This window comes from Eretmochelys imbricata, chromosome 12 (assembly GCF_965152235.1).
Source record: "Eretmochelys imbricata isolate rEreImb1 chromosome 12, rEreImb1.hap1, whole genome shotgun sequence".
Lineage (NCBI taxonomy): Eukaryota > Metazoa > Chordata > Testudines > Cheloniidae > Eretmochelys > Eretmochelys imbricata.
In genome coordinates this window covers 3,907,177-3,925,779 of record NC_135583.1, presented here as the reverse complement: position 1 = coordinate 3,925,779, position 18,603 = coordinate 3,907,177, and the positions used below count along the sequence as shown (strand labels likewise).

The 18,603-nt window shown below is 56.4% G+C and overlaps 1 protein-coding gene and 1 long non-coding RNA gene across 12 annotated transcripts in view; one reads left to right on the top strand and one right to left on the bottom strand.

Moving 5' to 3' along the window:
• The window catches only part of MTSS2 (MTSS I-BAR domain containing 2), an 84,397-nt gene that overhangs the window by 14,248 nt on the left and 51,546 nt on the right, over positions 1-18,603 (bottom strand). For 5 of the 9 annotated variants that reach the window (XM_077830804.1, XM_077830801.1, XM_077830805.1 and 2 more), the window contains exons 4-10: positions 15,314-15,398; positions 14,880-14,971; positions 13,776-13,850; positions 8,698-8,855; positions 7,246-7,353; positions 5,769-5,866; positions 2,211-2,421 (exon numbers count right to left, since the gene is read on the bottom strand). In XM_077830804.1, the coding sequence (XP_077686930.1) occupies positions 2,211-2,421; positions 5,769-5,866; positions 7,246-7,353; positions 8,698-8,855; positions 13,776-13,850; positions 14,880-14,971; positions 15,314-15,398 (827 nt within the window). The remainder of the gene's footprint in view (positions 1-2,210; positions 2,422-5,768; positions 5,867-7,245; positions 7,354-8,697; positions 8,856-13,775; positions 13,851-14,879; positions 14,972-15,313; positions 15,399-18,603) is intronic. The other 4 variants (XM_077830807.1, XM_077830809.1, XM_077830810.1 and 1 more) reach the window with 2 other exon arrangements.
• LOC144272634 (uncharacterized) overlaps positions 1,357-18,603 on the top strand; it is a 28,335-nt gene continuing 11,088 nt past the window's right edge. The window contains exons 1-3 of one of the 3 annotated variants that reach the window (XR_013347607.1): positions 1,373-1,631; positions 2,147-2,362; positions 5,581-5,760. This is a non-coding gene — a long non-coding RNA (uncharacterized LOC144272634). Of the gene's footprint in view, positions 1,632-2,146; positions 2,363-5,580; positions 5,761-18,603 lie in introns of those variants that run through there. The other 2 variants (XR_013347608.1, XR_013347606.1) reach the window with 2 other exon arrangements.

Below are 18,603 nucleotides of genomic sequence, written 5' to 3'. Positions count from 1 at the left end.
CCACCCCCCGCCCCCGGGGAGTACACCCTGCTCTGGCTGGCCCCCAGCCCCATCTCCCAGCGGACAGAAATAGAGCGTGGGGTGCTGTGCACTACCCCTCCATTCAGCCCCTCTCCCCAGCTTCCGCTGCCTTCCCTCTGGGCTGGCCTAGGATTCCCAAGGGTCAGCTGAGTACGCCACACCCCAGCCACGGCACCGCCTGGCGCAATGGCCATGCCTTGGCTGAGAGCAGACTCCTGGAAAGGATGAAGGCCAGGTCCCCTATCCCAACAGTAACCCGGGGTGGACCCTGCTCCTGGACATTACCCTGTCTTGTTCACTCAGCCGGCGTCCAACCCCCAGCCACACCAGCAGGAAAGCTGCACAGTGTTAGTGAGATTGGCTTAGCGCATCCACATTGCACGTTGCCTCCCCAGTTATGTACTCAGCCGCACCAAGCTGGGTTAGGGTTAGAGCCAGAGCCAGGGGTGTGAGCAGCCGTCTGAGTCGTGCATGCAGCCTGCGGACGCTCTGCCCTTTGCCCACACTGTCCCGATCATCCTGCGGGAGCCATGTCCCTGCCACAGCCAGGGCAGTCAGAGAGCGAGCTAACCAAGGGGCCAGCCACCGCCACATGTGGAAACTCATCACAACGCCAATCCTGGCTGCCCTAAACGGGCTGCAGGGACAGCTCTGCAATGCGGGCCTCGTGCTGCTGACAACGTGCACCGCCCTTAGCAGTCCTTTCCAGACCTACCATGCCCAAGCAATCCAAGCGCTAGGGCCAACTGGTCGGTGCTACAGATCGAGGGCTTCTGGCTTTCACACGTCAGACTTGAAAAATTAGAGGGAGGGTAACTACTGGCGAATAAAATGAGGGGAGGGCAAGCCCAGCTTCCCAGGGGCTGCTCCTGATGCCAGCAGCCCCGTGTGAAGCCGATGATGGGTGGGGAAGAGAGCAGGAGCTATGCTGTATCTGAATACCGTGCACCACTGGAATTCCATGCTGAGAGCCTGGAGCCTGAAGGCACAGCAGGGCAGTTGCCTAAGCCATCTCATCCCTCCCTGCTGCTGGCTTTTGCGAGTCCTTTGCAGTTCCATGCTAAAGGCAGGATGCCTGTGGCATGGGTCACTCTGAATATTTCAGTGCATGTCACGGTGAAGTGTGGATACTCTCCAGAAAATGCCATTCCAGGGCTCCAGGCTTCCCGTCTCTCCCTGATGCAGACAGAAAGTGCTCATCTTAACAGTCAAAAGACGTTTCTTGCCTATGCCCAAATTTGCACTGGGGTAGTTAAACCAGTGCAAACCCGTGTGTACACTCTCACTCTGGTTTAATGGCCGTTTATTTAGGTTAGACTTAAACTTGTTTCTCGGTGACTTCTGCTAACTAGAGATAAGCCTGGTTCCAACCAAAACAAGGGCGTCCACACAGCCCTCGGCACCTACGTCAGTTTAAAATCATACCAAGTGGCCTATTGCCCTGCCCTGCCGAGTCACCCTGGGCTGGGACACAGCTCGGAGGTGTCCCCAGCAGTACAATCTGCCCCTGGCTGGGGGATGTTCTGGGGATGGTGCAGAAACCCAGCCGCTCTCTCAGAGCTGGGCTGGCTCTGCAGGTCCAATACCAACGGCTCGGGTCTGTCACTAAGGTAAGCAGGTCGGCCTGGGGCATGCAGGGAATAAGAAGGGGCCACGTTTTCTGATCATAATGCAAGTTCGATTCTGTCTATTTCCCCTCCCAAGGCCCCTGAGATTGTGTGGCAGTGGTTTCCCTCCTAAATCTTACTGCTGGGGCTTCAAAATGGCTTGTTGGGCCAGCTGACAAGAGAGGCGCCGTGGTGAAGAGACCGTGCAGAAATCTGCCCAGTTATCCCATATGGATTCACTGCCATGCTGTGGGAACCGGGTCAATGTGAATTAAAGCCATGTCCCCGCCTCATCTGCATTAACCCTCGCTGTGCCCCACAAGGCGGTCGGTGAATGTTGCCCCTCTCTGACAGATGGGGAATCTCAGACAAATCAGTGGCAGAGGCGGGATTAGAAGCCAGGAATCTCTGGGTCCCTGCGCTCTACCCACTACACCCCGCTGCTTCGCTCAGGAGGCATGAGCACGTGTGATCTGATGTGGATCACTGAGGTGGCGCCTTTCCCTTTCTTTTTAAAGGGCTGTGTAGAATCCAGAGGGCATTCACTCACGTCAGCTCAGCGATCGCCCCATGCCCCCTTACCTGACTGGTGATGTCAGATGGCATCGGAGAAGGCGGCTTGGAGTACGTGGCATCCTGGGAGATGAAGCCAGAGTCGTGGGAGGAGACGCTGGACAGGCGGGTGTTGGCATTAACCGGCTGCGCCAGGCTGCGGTAGCGATAGGTGGAACCTGGTGAGTATGTTTGGGACCCGCTGGACCAAGCGGTACCACCCTTTGTACTGTTAACACTGCTGCGGGGACGGCGGGGAGGAGGGATGAGAGGGGAGTGGGAAGAGGGAGGAGGGGTGGCAATCAGGAGAGAGATGCATGTTATCAGGGTGAGAGGGGTTACGAGGAGGGCAAAGGAAGGAAAAGACAGTTTCAGACAAAGGTCCGCCACACAGATTTATACACGACAGGACTAGAGTTACAGACCAGGGGGGTGGGAGGGAGGGGGAGGGACGGAAAGGAGGGCGCACTCCTGCATTTCTGTCTCTGGGGCAGGCTCAGTTTCTGCCCCCATGCAGCATGCACCCTCCAGCACACACTCATTCTGTGGGTCCCACCTGTCCCACTGGCCCCTCTCTAGCCCTGTCCACCCCGAAGCACATTCCAGGGCGAAGGGGAAGAGCCAGCAGGGGAGGTGCTATGGAAGACCAGAGGTTCAGTTCAGATGTGCACCCACAACAGTCGGGGAGCTGTTCTTCCCTAGATCCCAGCACCTTCCTGGGGGAGCCTAGATCTGCCCTAGGAATTATTTTGGGGAAGTTCTGTGCACTGTGCTCTAAAGGAGGCCCGACCAGGTGAGCACAAGGGTCACTTCTGGCCTTAGAATCTATGAATGAAAAGGTGGGTCGGTATTGTTACCCCCATGTTTACAGACGGAGAAACTGAGGAAGAGGGACACACCCATGGCCGAAGACGCTCTTAAAGCACACGCAAAGTATCTGTGCAAACTGGCTGGGGTGCTATGGACCCAGGAGACTTCATCTCCTCTTCAGCAACCCTTGAGCACTCCTTTAGTGTGTGATGGTGCCTGGGACAGCTGGTGCATCTGTGATGTACCCAGCCTGGCTCCATTCCAGTACGTGATTCTAAAGACTTGAGTATTGACCAGCACTGGCCCCAAAAGCTGCAGGATCAGGGATCACCACTGGCAGGCCCCTCACACACTCGCCCCTCTACATTCTGCAGTGCCACAGGGGAAATCCTGAAGCCGTTTCAGACACATTTTTAAAATGCAGGTTTTCACTGCGTTCAGTATTAAGACGAGTAAGACGTTGGGTGTCCAGGAGCCCTAGGGAGGCTGATTGGGAATTCAGTTCTATTTATCGTAGGCTGCACCCATATTTTCATTTTCCCCGTGGCACAGGTGCCCATCTTTAGGTTCCAGGGCCAGACGATGGGGCTGGTTCATACCTGGCAGACCTATCGCTTCAGCCTGTCAGCAAACATCTCTGAATGGGTGACTCTCAGGTCATAGAATCATAGAATATCAGGGTTGGAAGGGACCTCAGGAGGTCATCTAGTCCAACCCCCTGCTCAAAAGCAGGACCCATCCCCAATTAAATTATCCCAGCCAAGGCTTTGTCAAGCCTGACCTTAAAAACTTCTAAGGAAGGAGATTCCACCACCTCCCTAGGCAACGCATTCCAGTGTTTCACCACCCTCTTAGTGAAAAAGTTTTTCCTAATATCCAACCTAAACCTCCCCCACTGCAACTTGAGACCATTACTCCTTGTCCTGTCCTCTTCCACCACTGAGAATAATCTAGAACCATCCTCTCTGGAACCACCTCTCAGGTAGTTGAAAGCAGCTATCACATCCCCCCTCATTCTTCTCTTCTGCAGACTAAACAATCCCAGTTCCCTCAGCCTCTCCTCATAAGTCATGTGTTCCAGACCCCTAATCATTTTTGTTGCCCTTCGCTGGACTCTCTCCAATTTATCCACATCCTTCTTGTAGTGTGGGGCCCAAAACTGGACACAGTACTCCAGATGAGGCCTCACCAATGTCGAATAGAGGGGGACAATCACATCCCTCGATCTGCTCGCTATGCCCCTACTTATACATCCCAAAATGCCATTGGCCTTCTTGGCAACAAGGGCACCCTGCTGACTCATATCCAGCTTCTCGTCCACTGTCACCCCTAGGTCCTTTTCCGCAGAACTGCTGCCTAGTCATTCGGCCCCTAGTCTGTAGCTGTGCATTGGGTTCTTCCGTCCTAAGTGCAGGACCCTGCACTTATCCTTGTTGAACCTCATCAGATTTCTTTTGGCCCAATCCTCCAATTTGTCTAGGTCCCTCTGTATCCTATCCCTGCCCTCCAGCGTATCTACCACTCCTCCCAGTTTAGTATCATCCGCAAATTTGCTGAGAGTGCAATCCACACCATCCTCCAGATCATTTATGAAGATATAGAACAAAACCGGCCCCAGGACCGACCCCTGGGGCACTCCACTTGATACCGGCTGCCAACTAGACATGGAGCCATTGATCACTACCCGTTGAGCCTGACAATCTAGCCAACTTTCTACCCCCTTATAGTGCATTCATCCAGCCCATACTTCTTTAACTTGCTGACAAGAATACTGTGGGAGACCGTGTCAAAAGCTTTGCTAAAGTCAAGATACAATACATCCACTGCTTTCCCTTCATCCACAGAACCAGTAATCTCATCATAGAAGGCGATTAGATTAGTCAGGTATGACCTTCCCGTGGTGAATCCATGCTGACTGTTCCTGATCACTTTCCTCTCATGTAAGTGCTTCAGGATTGATTCTTTGAGGACCTGCTCCATGATTTTTCCGGGGACTGAAGTGAGGCTGACTGGCCTGTAGTTCCCAGGATCCTCCTTCTTCCCTTTTTTTAAAGATTGTTTGACAATCTTATGAATGTTTTCAAGCTTTTCTTTGCAACCACCAGGGCTAGAAACATATTCATTGTTAAGAAAGCTGAGATTCTGGATCCCAATTTGGTGGCAAAGGGTGAATTCCAGGGAAATTCCTAGCCCACAGAATGGTGGAATACATGGGGCCTGACCTTATACTTCTGATAAAGGCTCCAAGCCTAGGGACTTTTCAGGTGTGTAAGTGAGTCAGGTCCAATCACATACTCCAGGAGGGAGAGAAGAGACAGACAGTTCAATTAACTTTGTAACCATTCTTTGACCCCATGTGTTCCACAAATCCTCCCTCCACCAAGGGCCCTTCATATTAAGTATTACTGAGTATTAAGATTCTCACGTAAGCATCTCCTCTGGGGTTACACAGGCATGGTCTGGGCATGAAAAGCACTGATTGTGAAAAGGAGTTCATCTGATGGAGGATTAAGCCCCATGCCACAGATACTGATCTATGCTAATCCTCAGTACAATGCTTTAATGATCAATTAGCATCTGATCCACACAGGGTCTTGGCGACATTTCACCATGCATTCTTCTCCCTGTGCCCGAGGACCTGAGCTCAGGCCAGGTATTTGGCGTTATCAGCTGAGCACTCAAGCTCTTACACAATGAGGTTGTGAGTATTAAAGCAGAAACTCCTTCACCCCCATCCTGAGTATGTTTGTGAAGTCCCCTACTACAGTCTGTACTTACCTGCACATGCTGGACTTGCGGGAGCCAGAACTGCTGGGGGAGGATGGAGGAGTCTGATAGGACCAGCTGTAGTCAGAGCCTTTCAGGTCTTTGATCACCTGCAGGAGGAAGGAGCCAGGCCATGTTAGCAATGTAGCTTATCAAAGAGCAGGAGAAGGGGTGACTTGCTCACCATCTGTAAGTACCTTCATGGGGAATAAATATGGAATAGTGGGCTCTTCGTCTAGCAGGAAAAGGACTCACACAATCCAATGGCTGACACAATCCAAACTGAGCCTGGAAATATGGCATTAAAGGTCTCATAGGGAGGGTAATTAGTCACGGGAACAACTTCCCAAGGGTCACGTGGATTCTCCATCACTGGCCACTTGTCGGTCCAGACGGGCTGTTTCTCTCAAAGCTCCACTCTGGGAATGGTTGTGGGGCCGGCCTCTGGCCCCTTCCATGCAGGAGGTCAGGCTAGGTGATTGCAATGGTCCCTTCTCGCCTTGGCATCTCCAAATCGACGAAACTGCTCATTTATAACTAAGTGCTTCCATTCCCCTCCCCTCCCTCTCTCCCTCCCTCCAGCAAGACTCTCGTGTCACGGAGTCCCTGGGCGATGCTCTGGAACTGCTCCCTACGAAGCCAGGCAGGACTCTGGGGAAGTCTCCTTTCTGGGAGCAGACTGTCTCCAGGGGACACAGCTCACACAACTTCCACCTTCCTGGGTCTGACCTCGGAGCATTCAGCATCCTCTGCCCCTCCATGCGCTTCCCACAGCGAGTCCGCCCAGGTGGGGTCTTGGGGAAGCCAGAGGGTCCTGCACCCCAACTCTGCAGTCAGACGTGACTCTCAGTCAGCCAGTAAAACAGAAGGTTTATTAGATGTCAGGAACACGGTCTAACACAGAGCTTGTAGGTGCAGAGAACAGGACCCCTCAGCTGGGTCCATTTTGGGAGGCAGTGAGCCAGACAACCCCGTCTGCACTTCACTCCAGGCCCCCAGCCAGCCCCAAACTGAAACTCTCTCCAGCCCCCCACCCTGCTCTGGGCTTTGTCCCTTTCCTGGGCCAGGTGGTCACCTGATTCCTTTGTTCTCCAACCTTTAGCTCTCACCTTGCAGGGGGGAAGGGCTCAGACCATCAGTTGCCAGGAAACAGGGTATCAGCCGTTCTCTGTGTCCAGACCCCTGCACACACCTGCCCTCTAGGGCTCTGCAACGATCATACACCCTTATCCCACAACCTAGATACTTAAGAACTGCCTAGGGGAAACTGAGGCACTCCCACAATATTCAGAGGAAACATTAAGAACAGTCCCGCTTCGTCACACCTCGATGGACATCTGGGTTAGCGCTGTAGGGGCCAGCTGCTCTCTGCTGCCAGTGGACACATGCTGCTGTCTTTCCTCCCAGAAATATTCCCCCTCCTGAACATTCCCATCCCCCTCTTGCACTCCCTCCCTCCCCCTTCACAACCAGTCCTTGTGCTCCTCACCTGCTCGCTGGCAGGGGGCAGCTTGTGCGGCTCTGCGGTCAGCACCACCAGGTCCTCCATGATGCCCTGCAGGTGAGTGATCTCTCCCAGCATGGTGATCTCGCCAGTCTGAGCGGCAGGAGGAGGAAGCATCAGCAGTTGGTGCCGTGGGAACCAGGGCTTTCCCCTTCCCTTACTGCCCTGCTTGGCTTCCTCCAAGTCAGCAGTGTCTTACGCGGTGTGTGAAACTCGCTCTGCCTGCCAGCCGGCTGGCCCTGACTGTTCTGCCAGCCCCCCAGCAGAACGCCTACAAGACCCTGCCTGAAGCCATGTCAGCATCAGAGGGGTGGGGCAGCCAGAGTAGCTCATCAGCCCGTACTTGGCACAACCCCAGCGAAGTAAAGAGAATCCAGATCCCAGCCCCACTCCGCAAAGCCAAGGGAGGGATGTTGATTTACATCAGTGGAGGATCTGGCTCTGGAAGTGTAACTGGAAGCTGCCACTGCACCATCCCCTGAGTGAAGTGGGACTGGCTAGCCTCCTGGGGAAGAAGCAGGACCATCAAGGGCTGTGATTGGCAAATTCCCAGCCATTCCATGGAGCAACTGTCCTTTCTCCCGCCACCAGAATCTCCCTGGCAGCACAGCTCCAGGAGATCCGCAACCTGGCTCCCTGTGACCTTCACCTCGGGGAGGTGCTAATGTCAATCCCTCCAGCATTCACCTCCTTGGAATTTCACCTCAGAGCCCTGCAGCTGGGGACAGAGTTCTATCCATCAATCACCATACATCCAAGGCAGCCAGAAGGTACTGTCTGTTCTAATCCATGACATGGGACAAGGAAACTGATCGGTATCAGCCACTGCAATGAGCTGCTCCTGGGACTCTGAGAAAGGCCGCTGGAAGGGGCCAGGACACGGACGAACTTCCCTGCTCTTGGGAAACATCTCCTAGCATCTTTAATGCCCCCCACCCCGTCCCAATTTTTCACACATGCTAGCTGGTCACCCTGACCGTAGCGCTCACCTCCCAACTGTCCCAGCTTTCACGGGACTCTCCCACTTTGACCCCCAAAGACCCTGTCCTGGTTGAAAGCAGTTTTTCCTGAGACCCCCATTTGAGGGGCACCCCTAAACTGAGCGGTGAAGAGGGTCTGGCTTGGCTGCCTCTCTGTCTCCCTCTACGGAGGGCAGGACGAGCCAAACCTGAGTGGCACCACGTCCTGTTGGGAGGGATACCTTAGAGACACAGAAGCCTGCCTCCTCGAATCTCTAGGATGAGACTGCAGGTTCCTCCACGCTTGTGAGAGGGTTTGTTGCTGGGGAGATGGTTGGAGGCAGTGGGGAAGTGGCTGTTGGGAGATCCAGAGCAGGAGCTGGTTGGCTTCTGGCTTGCTTGGCTGGTGGGTTTGAAAACCAGCCCGCTGGGCTCTAACACACCTCTCCTCAGAAGGGCCTGGGGCAGCAGCACTTACCACCACTGGCTGCAAGAAGGTGATGAAAGTGCAGAAGCGGCCCCTCTCCTCAATGAGGGCCTTGCGGACAGCCTGCTTCTCAGTCTCTTCCAGAAGGAGGTACATGTCATTGACGTCTTGGAGAGCACTGTCCAGCTGGGGCTGTAGGTCCCCCTTCCCTGAAAGGAGACAAGGACACAGAGACATCATCCACTCTCCACTCACCGGTCCCGAACCTGCTGCCTTCCAGAGATCTTCCCTCTTCCATGCTCTGCTGCTGTGAAACTGAGGCAGGCAGTGGGGGATGTCAGTCCTTGGACAAGACACTGCAGAATTTCACATGAGCAGCCACCAGCACAGCATCTCACAGAGCGTTTAGGACTATTGCTACCGAACCGTGGACAACTACAGCCTACGAACTGCAGCACGAGCTCCCCTGCTGCAATCCCAGGCCATAGGCTCTAAACCGCTGAACACCCAGTGCCAGGTCACTTGTGGGAAAGTAATGTAACTCCAACAAGCCTCCTGCCAGCATGTCAAGGGCTCTCCTGAGACATAGGGTGCTGTAAGAATCTCCCTCTGCTGGGATGCTCTGAGCTCACTGAGGGATGCACGTCGGTCCACGTAAGGGGGAATCAACACAGAAAAAAGCCAGTGGCTGGCTTTGCTCAGGATCTCCACGCGGCAATACAGCCCTGGAGTTCTTCCCGAGGCCTGTGGAGGAGGCCTTCTGCCCAAACCACGAGGACAGAGAAGCAAGGCTGAGGATTAGCTCCTGGGCTAATCATCCACCATGACAGACACAATGGGCCATGTGTCATCTGGCCGGTCAGTGGAGCTGCCCCAGGGAAGGACATGGCTCAGCCTGTTCCTAGCGACAGTGCTATAAAAGAACTGCAGGACACGGAAAGGTGCTCTCTCCATCTGCTGGGTTCAGAGATCTCCAGTCTCCATTGGCCCCTCCACTAGCTTCTTTCTGTTGCGGACTCCACAGCGGAGGCACCAGCTGACTAGTATCCCAGCTGCAGCGTGACCCCAGCCTTGCCTTCACCAGCTCAGCGCTCTGAACCTCTCTCTGCGTGGGCCCCGGCAGGGGTCGGTCGAACTGATCCAGAGGCTGGGTCATGTGGCAGAAAGCCCCATCCTCTCCTGGGTGGTCTGACCCCCACTTCAGGCTCCAGCCCTACCCAACCAACCCAGGGGTTTTGCTTCAGGATGGCAGGTGCAGAGCCCTGCTTTGTCCAGCTGGACAGAGCAACCGGACCAGTGTCATAACCCGCACACTGGCTCTGCAAATGGATCAACTACCCTCCTCCTCCCTGTCCCACCCCCGCCTCCCCAGTCCATGTCCGTTTCACACTCACCTTGCAGAAGTTTCCCTTGCTGGATCCACCCCGCCCCATCCCCCTCAACATCACATTTAACAACATGGGTCTAAATTCATCCTTGGAGCAGCCCCACCGAAGCCCTGGAGTTGCACCAGGGAGGAATTTGCTCATCTTGTGGCTGGAGGAAGGCACAAGCCAGCAGAATACAGAGAGCTGAGAGGTTTGGGTGAATCGGTTCGTCCAATGGAGGCAGAATGTGACCCATGCAGTGGGCGCAGGAGTGCCCAGGTGTCAGTCCAGGGTGGGAAGATGAAACACACATGCACGGACAGAGCAAGCAAAGCAAAGAGGAGCCGAGGAATGAGCGCTTTAGGTTGGCGGGGCCCCCAACTGCCCTGCTCAGGGGCCACAGAGCCACCTGCATGAAACAGAGCAGATGGCATCTGCCCCAGCTTCACTCTGGAGATGACCAATCCCAGCATGCAGCGCTCAAAGTGCTTGATTCAAGCACACCAGGCTGACCACTGGATGTGGGTGGGTTCCCCCAGCGTTGGGGACATGAGGACATGAACTCCATGGAGTCCCAACAAAGCCCCCCCTCCCTGCCCAGTGATCCCCATGCACAGAAGGTAAAGCCGGACGACTGAGAGGCTCGGCAGGTGGAAAGACCAGGGGAACGGAGGAGAAAGATGGCGACACGAGGAGTTCCCCAGATGAAACAGTCAAGAGGCTAATCAGGCCAGGAGGTGGAGACACCCAAACCTGTGGTGGGCGAGTGCTGAGCTGGCGCTGCACAAAGGGGAGGACCAGGCAGATAGGCAGAGTGCCAGAGAGGGCCTGCCTTGGCACAGGAGAGACAAGTCTGAATCAGCCCCTGGCCAAGTCCGTGGCAGTCTGGAATCTGGACCTGGATCCCAGACTGAATTTCCCATCTGGCCAGCCCCCAGTCCCAGAGCCAAGCCACCAGGGTGAGCAAATCCAGATTGGAAGATGTGCGGCGTGGACCCGACCCACTTCCCAGGAACGTGGACACAATGGCCGGAGTGAAGAGCCAGTCTGGGCTGTTGTAGTGGGGATCCCCAGAACAGGCCCCTGGCTGGGAGGGTTAGGCGTTATCTGATAAAACAACGGTTTAGAGACATCCTGTTTTTCCAGGCCAGTGGGAGGGACTCACAAGCCAGTCAGGCTGGTACAAGCAATACAGGTCAGGTGTCACTGGAAGGATTACTCGTGGGAAAACTCCTGCCTCCTTGACATCAAAAGCCCAGCGAGGGTGGGAAGAGGCTGCAATCAGAGACCCTGCTAGTGGCAGCAGGCACCAGGGAGAGAGCCAGATGAGAGCTGGAGTGCAGGACAAGGGGAAATAGCTTCCCCCAGGCCCAACTGGGGCTGGAAATCCATGTTGCTCTCCAGGAGGGAGCCGGGCCTCCGGCAGGGAGATCTCAGCATTCACCACATGGCTTACAGCATGCAAACCCTGGAGGAACAGGGCAGAGAGAGAGAGAGAGAGAGAGGAGGAGAAAGCCAGGGCGGGAGGGCTTGAAATGAAACCCAGGCTTGCTGGGTGTAGATGGGGGCTCTGACCCCCTAGAGGGGCTGCCATGTCCTCCACGTTTCCAATGCGCCACAGGGAGGTTAGGCCTGATCACCTGGCAGAGGGACGTACACATGGATGGGGCTGTAGCCAGCACAGGGGGCAGGACTCCAGAGGCTGGGGCATGAGGGGGACCTCGCTATCTGTGGGTGGTGTTCCTTGCCTGCACACGAGCAGGGCACTCCCTCCTGACAGCCTTTGGGGGTGGTGCGGCTGGATGTCGAGATGGGGATTCCCCAAGACCCCCCAGCTCTCCCCTGGAACCCAATCAGAGCACCATTGCAGCAGACAGCCCATGGGAGGCAGAAGGAGCTCAGCACGGCGGAGGTGCCACATGAAGGAAGGGGCTAACCCACAGCCCGGGAACCAGAGCTGAATGCCTGGGCCACCCCTGGACCGGGCTCTGGAGCGAGCGCACGGCACATGTCAAAGCAGCCTGCTGTGCCTTGCTACAGCCACCTGTAGATGGAGGCCCCACTGGGGCGAAGCTAGCCTGGCCTGGAGCTCCATGCCCACCCCACAGAGAGGGGGCACCGGCCCAGAGAGGCAGGCAGGGAAGGCCTGGGATGGTCCCTTGCCGGGTGTGGCAGCCGCCCGGGCCAGGGCAGTCTGACTCGGGTTCGTTTCATTTCGAGCTCAGCCAGAGGGGAGACAGAGATAAATGAAGCACAGGTCACAGGGGAGGGCTGTGGGGAGCGGGATGGGGCTGGCTCGACAGCGATTGACTTACCAAGTAGCTCTACAGGAAGGATGTGGAAGGGAGGAAAGAGGAGAGAGAGAGACAGAGAGAGAGTGTGTGAAAGACAGGCTGATGTATGGACCCTCCGCCCCCCTCTCCCCCCCCCGCCCCTCGGGACGGCAGGTCAGTCACCCTCTTCCCCAGGCCCTGACTCATCCTGGGGGCTGCTCCCAGACACGGCTCAGACACGTGTGGGCCCCCTGCACGCCCCCATCCTACCCTGCGGGCGGGGGTTAACTCCTTGTGTGTTGGGTTGGAGCGAGGAACTGAAGGGAGCTGGGGGGAGTGGCTGGACTGTGGGATCTGGGGATAAGGGAAACCAGACAAAGGGAGGGTTCCCTGCAGGGAGCGAATTGGGCCATCTTTCCCTGCAGGGAGCCTCTGGAAAGAGCATTTTAAGGGCTCTGTTTGTTCTCATCATTGAAGTAGCACCACAGGCCCCAGCTGGGGGTCGGTTTCCGAAGAGCCTTGAGCCCTGTGCTGAGCAATGCTCTGTCAAGCCCAGCAAAATTCTTCGGACAACATCCTCATGCAGTGCCCTGCGAGCGCCCGGCTGGGACTCCCCAGTGCCGGAGCCGCCCTCACTCCCTGCCCTTTCCGGCCCTCCTGGAACCCCCCCAGCACGGATTTGGCACAAGAACAGCATCCTATTTCCTTTTCAGCTGCTCCCCAGTGCCATCTCCACAGCAGGGTTCCTCTGATGGGGTCCAGGGGCAGAGATTGTTCTGGGGTCACGGCCACAGGGCGCGGTGAATGCAGCAGGCTTGTTCACCCACTGAACCTTGTCGCTGAGCCCCACAAACCCCCCAAGGTGGATCCCCGTTGTCAGCATCAAAGCCACCTTCCCAACACCTAGAGGTGAAGAACTAGGCTGCTCTGCTACCCTCTGCCCCAGCATGGCTAATGGCGACAGCATTTGTTAGTTAAACCTCCCCACTGCTCTGTGAGCTACAACAGAATGCAGCCAACTCTGGGGTGGAGCAGACTGGCTGCTTCACAGCACACATACCGTAACCCTTGGGGCAGGAGGGGGAAGAGTTCAAGCTGCAGAGGGAACAGAGGGAGGCAGGTGTCACAGTCTGAGCTGGAACATGGTTAGCAGGACGAGGAGCTCGCTTGTACGCTCAACCCCGAGCCAGGATGCCCAGGTGGCACTGGGGTCTCTGTCCTGCCTTGGAGGAGAGACCGTGAACTGGGGCCCCGACTACTTCCCCCCTATCAGAGTCCCCGGCCTCAGGGAAGGTCTCAAGTCGAAGGCAGCACAGTGATCCCTAGAGCCAAGGGGCACCAGGGCCTCTCCAGCCACACCTGACCCAGCCCAGCCTTGCTTGGGTGTGAAAGCAGGTGAGACCCCCCACAAGGGGGCAGGCCCATAGCTCATGGAGGGGCAGGCTGCCCTCCCTGGCGTGGGCACTGCAGGGTCAGGCAGGGCTCTTACCTTTGCGGGCCTTCTTCTGCAGCTTCAGCGTATCAGAGGATTTCTTCTTTATCTCATGGCGGGCTCGCTTGTACTCTGAGGACATGGAACAGACCATGAGACGTGTCATGGCCTCCAGGAGGGGACACCAGCCCCCTCCACCCAGCTGGCGCACGATTCCTCCTACCCTGACCCAGGACGCTCCCCCTAACCCGCCTCTCCCAGGCGTACGTGGTCCCCCCTCACCCTGTTGCTATACGGTCCCCACCTCGAGCCCCTCCCCCCGTTATGGCATAGTCCCCCCCATGCCCCTCTCCTCCCAGAGTACAGTCTGTCTCCCCTCCCACGGCCGGCCTTGCGCAGGGAGGCACTATGCTCACTGGAGGGTATGATATGTTGCCCCACGGCCCCCACCTCCATGAGCACAGGACATTCCCCCCCACTTGTTACTGCAGCTTCCTCCCCTCACCCGTCCCCCTCAGATACACAGTGAGCCCCTCCCCCGGGATGGCATGCTCCTCCCCCGGGTACTGGCATTAGAGATGTAAATACTGTTTAAAAAGTTAACCGTTTAAACGATTAAAAATAGGTCCTTTAAATGGCTAACTGATTAAATGGCTGGGGCCAATCCTGGCAGCCGGTGGAGCTGGAGCTGATCTCCCCAGGCCAGCGTGGCTGGGGGTGTTTCAGCATGGGGCAGCTTGGCACAGCTGGGCCTGCCCCGGGTGGCGCACGGCTGCTGGGGTTGGCGGGCTGGCCAGCTGGCCAGCCCAGGGTTAACGGTTAAGGTGGGTTAACCGGTAAGACGAATTCTTACCAGTTAACTGGTTAACCTTTTACATCCCTAACAGGCATCCCCCCTTTCCTGCTCAGGGCTATCCTGCCCCCTCCGCTCTCTCAGGTACTGCGTGTTCTCCCTCATCTCCTAGGGACAGGGTCCCCTGGTGGATATGGCACCCCCCGCCCGGCACTGTGCACCCCCCCAGTGGATACGGTGTGTCCCCCCTCCCTGCCCCGGGCACAGTGCATCCCCCCCTGTTGACATGGCATGCCCCCTTTCCCCCTGGGCACAGTGCATTTCCCCTGAGAATAGCAAATCCCCCCTGCCTGTCACCTGGGCTTTACCTTTCGCATGGTCCTTATCCAGTTGGTTGGCTGTTTTCTTCCAATCCTCAATCCTGTCCTGCAGGGGGTTGACGAGACTCTCCATCAGGGCACTGCACCAAGGAGAGGCCAGAGGGAGCCCGGTTAAAGAGGCCGGTGGGAATGAGGTGGCTAAAATACCTTTGCAGACCCGGGCGTTGGCCTTGCAGTACTGAGCAGGGCAACCCCTAAATACGTTTATAGATGTGGGCTAAGTCACCTCAGAAATGCGGCACTCCCAGCTGCACCCAAGGACTGCACTGGGGGCTCAGCACCTCCCTGGATCTGGTCCTGGGAGGGGCAAAGCTGTGTGGGTGCCTGGCACAGTGTGAAGAAACTTATTGCCACTTCCTTCATCCTTAGGGCGGGGAGGCTGAGGCTGGCAAACTCGTGTCACTGGTGTCCGTCAGACTTACTTGGTGAACTGCCTCAGCTTGGCCTCGATGCTGCGGTGCCGCATGCACATCCGGGTCAGTGCCGAGCCAATGTCTCTTGTGGCCCCTGCAGGGAGAGAAAAGCTTTGTCACTGGAAGGTGACGCCATCTGAGCATCTCCGCTGAACCACAGCGCAGCCCCTTGAACCTGGGCACCAGCCCGGCAGTATGGCTGCAAGCCGTGGGGCAGAGCCTGCCCCTGAACCAGGCGCCCAGGGGAAAGTGCTGCAGCCACCGTCCATTGCTGTTGGGACATCGGAGCCAGGGCAGGGTTTCCAAGTGGCTGCCCCAAGTGAGGCATGACCAAGGCCGAGTGCACTGGAGTCGGATGGGAATCAAGGTGGGGGGATATAAGTACCAGAGCTGGATTATCCTTTCCCGCTGGAAGGGACTCGGTGCAGGTGCTTCCCCTCAGCCCCGACCTGGATTGCGCTGTCCAGCTGCAGAGCTCTCTGGGTGCAGCCCCGCTTTGCTGAATCATAAAAAAGCAGCAGGCAGGCTCTGGCTTTGGGGGTTTTGCAGTGACTAAGGCCATGGGCTGGGCTGGGAGCACCCTGGCACTTGAGTCCAGAGTCCATCCCATTCTCACGGTAGCCTTCGCTGGCAATGCCCCTGAAATCTGTCACAAAGGGCCTGGCACTCAGGGGGCACCGGAGGAGGATCAGGACAGATGGGCAGTCTCACCTGTTAAGCATTCATTGCGCCCTACTGTAAGCCAGTCAGTGCAAATCCTCTCACGTAACCACGTCTGGAGCCAAACCCCTGACTGAGGTAGGAGGTCTCCAGAGCCTCAAGACCCTTGGCGAGCTCAGGGCTGAGCCCATCAGGGGCACTGGTGTCATGGGGATGGATGGCCTTCCACCAGGGATGGATTTGGCCCAGGGAGGCTACCTTATGGGCCAAGACAGAAGCGCCTTACTTCCGCCTGCTTTATCCCAGCCTGCCTCACCAGAGAGCCCTGTCCATGGCCACCAGGGGACAGCCCAGGCCCGGAGATGGCTGGCAGCCCCCCCAAGCATCCAGCATCCCCAGCTCCAGGCAGAGAGCTCGGGAGAGACAGTGAGAACAGGCGAGGGGAGACCAAAGTGCCTCACAGGTTGACTGGCAGAGACTGCTGGGAAGGAGCTGGGACGGGGCAATGGGATCCCAGGCTGCTCTCCATCCCACTGCGGCAACCAGGGGTGTGCGGGGAGAGGCTCCCCTGCTCAGCCTCAGGGACGGAGCAGGCACCAGGGGTTCCCACTTCTCCTTGTGCACCCCGATGGGAGAGCTGAAGTGCCCCAGCAATCGGGGGTTAAACCCCTGCTTGATTCCCCATCCCCAAGTCTCTCTGGCCCACCCTGCGCTCAGCAGCGGGGAGGGGCCAATCCCATTCACACCCAGGGCACTGCTGGGGTCTGACACAGGCTTTAGAGACCCTCACAGGCTGAGCCCATGAACTGGGAAGCAGGTTCCCGCCAGCAGCCAAGTCCCTCCTCAGCTGCTCTGTGCTCCTGAGCCTCAGGCCTGCTCCGAAGTCCAGTTGTACAGGGGAAAGGCCCATCTCCCTTCCCAGATCAGGAGAACCCCCTCCCGCTACACTGACCCACCGAGGCCTCCACCCACCAGGGAATCAGCGTCTCCCCCTTGAACTCCCTCTTCTGGCCAGCGCCTAACTGTCCCCAGCCGGACTCTGCCTCCTGGTGGCCTTTGCTCCTCCGAGCGAAGTTTAACGGCCCTGCCTCAGCACAGAGGAATGGACTGGCCTCTCAGGTCCCTTCCAGCCTGACATTTCTATGATTCTGGCATCAATCCCAAGCCACCAGGGATTGCTCAGCCACTGTTGTGCCTCACCCCACATCTACCCAGGCCTTTCCAGCAGACCAAACTCAGATACTCATGCTCCAAACAGCCCCCTTCCTGCTCCTGGAAAAGCACCGTCAGGTAGGAGCAGTATCAGGCCTACGGCTGACCAGTCTCCAGTACAGGGCAGCGTCACCCATTGTAGCACATTGTCTTTTCTAAACAAAACCTCCCACCAGGGCATGTTCATCCCAAAGCCACCAGGCGCATGCTCCTTCCTTAGCTGGAGAACCCCCCATCTTAGTTTGCCATCCCCCGCTGGCCTGCACCTAACTAGACTGCGGGCTTGTGTGTAAAGCACCCCTGGCACTCCGTAAATAACCATTCTGCCAGCCCCAGACACTCCCGGCTTCTGCTTCCCATTGCCCGAGCCACCAATCCTGTCCCAGTTAATGCCTCTGAAATAACCCGCTGCCTGCGAGCCAAGGCCAGCTGGGGTTATGGGCCATTCAACCTGGCCCTTTTACCTTGGGAATGTCCCCACAACATGTGCTCAGGGCCAGAGATATATCCCACAGTATTTTTGCCAGCAAGTTAAATAAGTATAGGCTGGATGAATGGACTATAAGGTGGATAGAAAGCTGGCTAGATTGTCGGGCTCAACGGGTAGTGATCAATGGCTCCATAGAATAACAGGGTTGGAAGGGACCTCAGGAGGTCATCTAGTCCAACCCCTTGCTCAAAGCAGGACCAAATCTCCAACTAAATCAATCCTCCATGTCTAGTTGGCAGCCGGTATCAAGCAGAGTACCCCAAGGGTTGGTCCTGGGGCCGGTTTTATTCAATATCTTCATTAATGATCTGGAGGATGGTGTGGATTGCACCCTCAGCAAGTTTGCAGATGACACTAAACTGGGAGGAGTGGTAGATACGCTGGAGGGTAGGAATAGGATACAGAGGGATCTAAACAAATTAAAGGATTGGGCCAAAAGAAATCTGATGAGGTTCAACAAGGACAAGTGCAGAGTCCTGCACTTAAGACGGAAGAATCCCATGCACCGCTACAGACTAGGGACCGAGTGGCTCGGCAGCAGTTCTGCAGAAAAGGACCTAGGGGTTACAGTAGAGGAGAAGCTGGATAGGAGTCAATAGTGTGCCCTTGTTGCCAAGAAGGCTAACAGCATTTTGGGCTATATAAGTAGGGGCATTGCCAACAGATCGAGGGATGTAATCATTCCCCTCTATTTAGTATTGGTGAGGCCTCATCTGCAGTACTGTGTCCAGATTTGGGCTTCACAGTACAAGAAGGATGAGGAAAAATTGAGAAGAGTCCAGCGGAGGGCAACAAAAATGATTAGGGGACTGGAACACATGATTTACGAGGAGAGGCTGAGGGAACTGGGATTATTTAGTCTGCAGAAGAGAAGAGTGAGGGGGGATTTGATAGCTGCTTTCAACTACCTGAAGGGGGGTTCCAAAGAGGATGGATC